A 3,621-nucleotide genomic window follows, 5' to 3' on the forward strand; every position below is an offset into this window, starting at 1 on the left:
CTGAAAACCAGTCAGGTTTAACCCTAACCCTAACCCTAACATGTCACCCACTGACACATTAAAAAATGTTTTAGGGTTTAACCAGACAGGTTTAACCCTAACCCTAACATGTCAGTGGGTAACAGGTTAGGACCCCCCAAACCCCCCCAATAAAGCAAAACTGCACGTTTCAGAGTGGCCTTTTATTGTGGCCAGCCTAAGGCACACCTGTGCAATAATCATGCTGTCTAATCAGCATCTTGATATGCCACACCTGTGAGGTGGGATGGATTATCTCGGCAAAGGAGAAGTGCTCACTATCACAGATCTTTTCAGATTTGTGAACAATATTTGAGAGAAATGGTTATTATGTGTATATAGAAAATGTTTTAGATCTTTGAGTTCATCTCATGAAAACTGGGAGCAAAAACAAAAGTGTTGCGTTTATATTTTTGTTCAGTTTATATAAGAGTAATATATATATATTGTAAATCCTACTACCAAATATGAGCAGTCTTATTTATTTGGATAGCTTATCTCAAAGACATGACATATTGATTTGGGAAAGCTAACCTTGCAATACATATTTTTAGGAAGTAGGAAGCTGGATCTCAGAGCAGCTTCTCCTATGTTTTATTGAGAAAAATAAAATATGAACCTAGCAGTGAAACAACATATAACATATAAGGTAGATGTATTATCACTTAACATTGCCATGGCTCCCCACACCCCTACATGTAAAACATAATAACATACAAAACCATACTCAAACCTCCTCAAAACACATTAATTATAATAATTGTTATAAAATGAAAATAAATATACTTTGCTAAATGCATTGGTTAAAGTTTAACGATAAATACAATGCAACACAAGTTAACATCCAACTGATATCACTTTACCAACAAGTAGCAGATCGATCCCAGATACCGCCTTTTGATGCCTGTTATTGTGCTGTACATTAGACTGAACAGGAACAAAGGCTTGCTACTGTGAACTGTATGGGATGATACGTGAGGTCAGTTACCAAGGCAATGAGGAAACCTTGCTATAGCTGTTCTTCGTTGCCATCGATAAAGACATCACCGACACACACACATGCTGCTGCTCCACAGCCTTCATATATTCTTTATTTAGCTGTTTCAAATGTTATCAGGCAGGTACATTTCCAGTATCAATTGTTTACTATTCTTATTCTTCAAAAGAGCCAAACTGCACCCACTATTAGGTGAGAAGGTAAATATCTAACTTTAAGAAAGGGTTTTGTAGAGTTTGAGTGAAGTCTAGAGAAACTCCCTCGAGGGGAAATTTGGGATTTAAGCGTTTTTCAGACTATTTACAAAAATCTGTATAACACACTACAGGTAAGGGAAAGCAATTATGCATGTTATATCCATTTGATCACCAAGGCTACGTTTGTTAAAATAAATTGAGAATTTTGGTTTCACCCAGGCTAAAAACAGATATACTCTTGGGTAAATTGCTATGTTCGTTTGACCTCTCCCTCCCGATCCCACCAATTGGACTTCCTCTGTCTACACACAGTTACCGGACTTCCTCTTTTACTTCCTTTATTATTGCTACAGCAGCTAAAGGTCACTGCCTTCTTGTGTTTGTATCGGTCAGAAACCATGTAAATAAATGATAACGCCATTCTGATACTTACTTATAGGTGTAGCAGGCCCCTTCTATACATTGTGGGTTTTGGATCGAAAAGCAAACAGCTTGGACATTGATAAGCGTGACATCTATCCCACGTGTTCCCTCCGGCCTGATGACTGAAGTATTGAAATGTGAGTCACGCCATGTATTGGCCTTCATGCACTAATGTGGTTCATGCTTTATGTAGGGCGACGAGGAGTCCAGCCAGGGACTTCCCATCAGCCCCTTCATGGACCGAGCGGCACCACAGTTGGCCAAACTCCAGGAGTCGTTCATCACACACATTGTGGGGCCGCTTTGCAACTCCTATGACTCAGCTTTTCTCATTCCTGGACGATGGGTGGATCCCAACCCAGAGGGAGAGGAGCCGGAGATAACGGAGAATGAGGAGGAGGAGGAGGAAGAGGAAGATGAAGATACTGCAGAGGAAGACGCATCGACCAGCTCAGAGGCATCACGTAAGCACTATGGTCAAAAACAAAGATTTATAACTAAACAAGGGGCCCAAGCCTGCTCTGGAAGTGACCAGAACAAATTAGAATGCCTGCTTTTGTATGATAACCATTTTTGCATTAATGCCATTTGTTCTCTTTATATGGATTTGATTTTATCATGTCATTTACAGCAGGACATTCAAGAGTGTTCCTCTCTTAAAAATACACATTTGTTATTTGGGAGATTTAGATACATTACACTTCAACATTGCATCACAAAGCAACAAGGAGAGCACATTAAAGCAGAAGAGAAGTGAGTTTTATTTTTAGTAAAGCCCCTGTCACACTGTCCCGAAATGTACACCCGATGGACACACGAATATTGAATTGTGAATTTCGCGCGAAGATGGCCCGGAACCACACACGAAGGCAACATTTACATTACATTTAAGACATACAACTGCAACAAAAGTAACAAAAACAATTATGTTAAAGTACTATGATACTGTACTAATATTTTCAGACTTTGTTCTTTACTTTCTCCGTCTTTATATGTAGAATATATTAAGTTTTCTCCGTAATGTTGTTTCCATAGCAACAACAACTTCCTGCCAACTCGCCTTCAAAATAATATATTATGTCCTTTTCAGTTTCACAGAACACAAATTGGGTTATTTACATAATATGTTTACATGATTTTGTTGTGCAATAAAACAACCCGATGGACACACGATAAAGGAAATGTTCAAATTCGGCTCTGATCGTAGCAACATCGGGCCATTCGTGAGGGCATCTTAAGCCATCGTATGACCGCTGGTGGAGTTTCTCAGGCTCCGGCAGCAACTTTGTGAGCGGTGGCAAAATCTTTGGCATGCCAAAAAATTGCCGAAGGACCTTGCGATTTTCGTGTTGAATTCGTGTGTCAATTTTGCCCTTCGTAAGGCCATCGTGAGAGCATCGTGAGAGCATCGTGTTATCATCGGTGCCATCGGGCATTCGCAGCGATCAGAGTGAGGGTGAATGCCCGATGGCACCGATGATAACAAGTGTGCCTTACAAAGTTGCCGCTCACAAAGTTGCTGCCGGAGCCTGAGAATCTCCACCAGCGGTCATAGGATGGCTTAGATGCCCTCACGAATGGCCCGATGTTGCTACGATCACAGCCGAATTATTTCCATATTTCTAGCTTTATTATTCATATCATATAAAGAAACAGAGAGGAAAGACATGTCAAAGGGGACATATCATGCAAAATCCACTTTTTCATGTATTTTCTACATCAACATGTGTCCCCTCTTGTAAAGAGATTCTGAAAGTTTCAAGAAAAAAGATTTGCTCACTTTTTGTTCTGATCCATTTATATGAAAACCTTTCTGAAAATGAGCTGATCAGATTTTAGGCCATTCATGATGTCACCTTATCACCTGAATCTCCTCCTAGAGCACCATTGTGTCTTTTTAACCCAATATCTCTCAGAGGGGCTGGGAGGGGTTCCTTATTATCATCTAAAGTAACGGCCAGTGAATCAGCGACTTTTGAAGCAGGG

General features: G+C 40.2%; 1 protein-coding gene across 1 annotated transcript in view; it reads left to right on the forward strand.

Annotated features, from left to right (window-relative positions):
- The window catches only part of LOC104963733 (cGMP-inhibited 3',5'-cyclic phosphodiesterase A-like), a 15,351-nt gene that overhangs the window by 9,783 nt on the left and 1,947 nt on the right, over nt 1-3,621 (forward strand). The window contains exon 10 of the mRNA XM_010792375.1: nt 1,829-2,099. Within this exon, the coding sequence (XP_010790677.1) occupies nt 1,829-2,099 (271 nt within the window). The remainder of the gene's footprint in view (nt 1-1,828; nt 2,100-3,621) is intronic.

The sequence above is a fragment of the Notothenia coriiceps genome, unplaced genomic scaffold (genome assembly GCF_000735185.1).
Source record: "Notothenia coriiceps isolate Sejong01 unplaced genomic scaffold, NC01 NC01_scaffold00036399, whole genome shotgun sequence".
Classification (NCBI taxonomy): domain Eukaryota; kingdom Metazoa; phylum Chordata; class Actinopteri; order Perciformes; family Nototheniidae; genus Notothenia; species Notothenia coriiceps.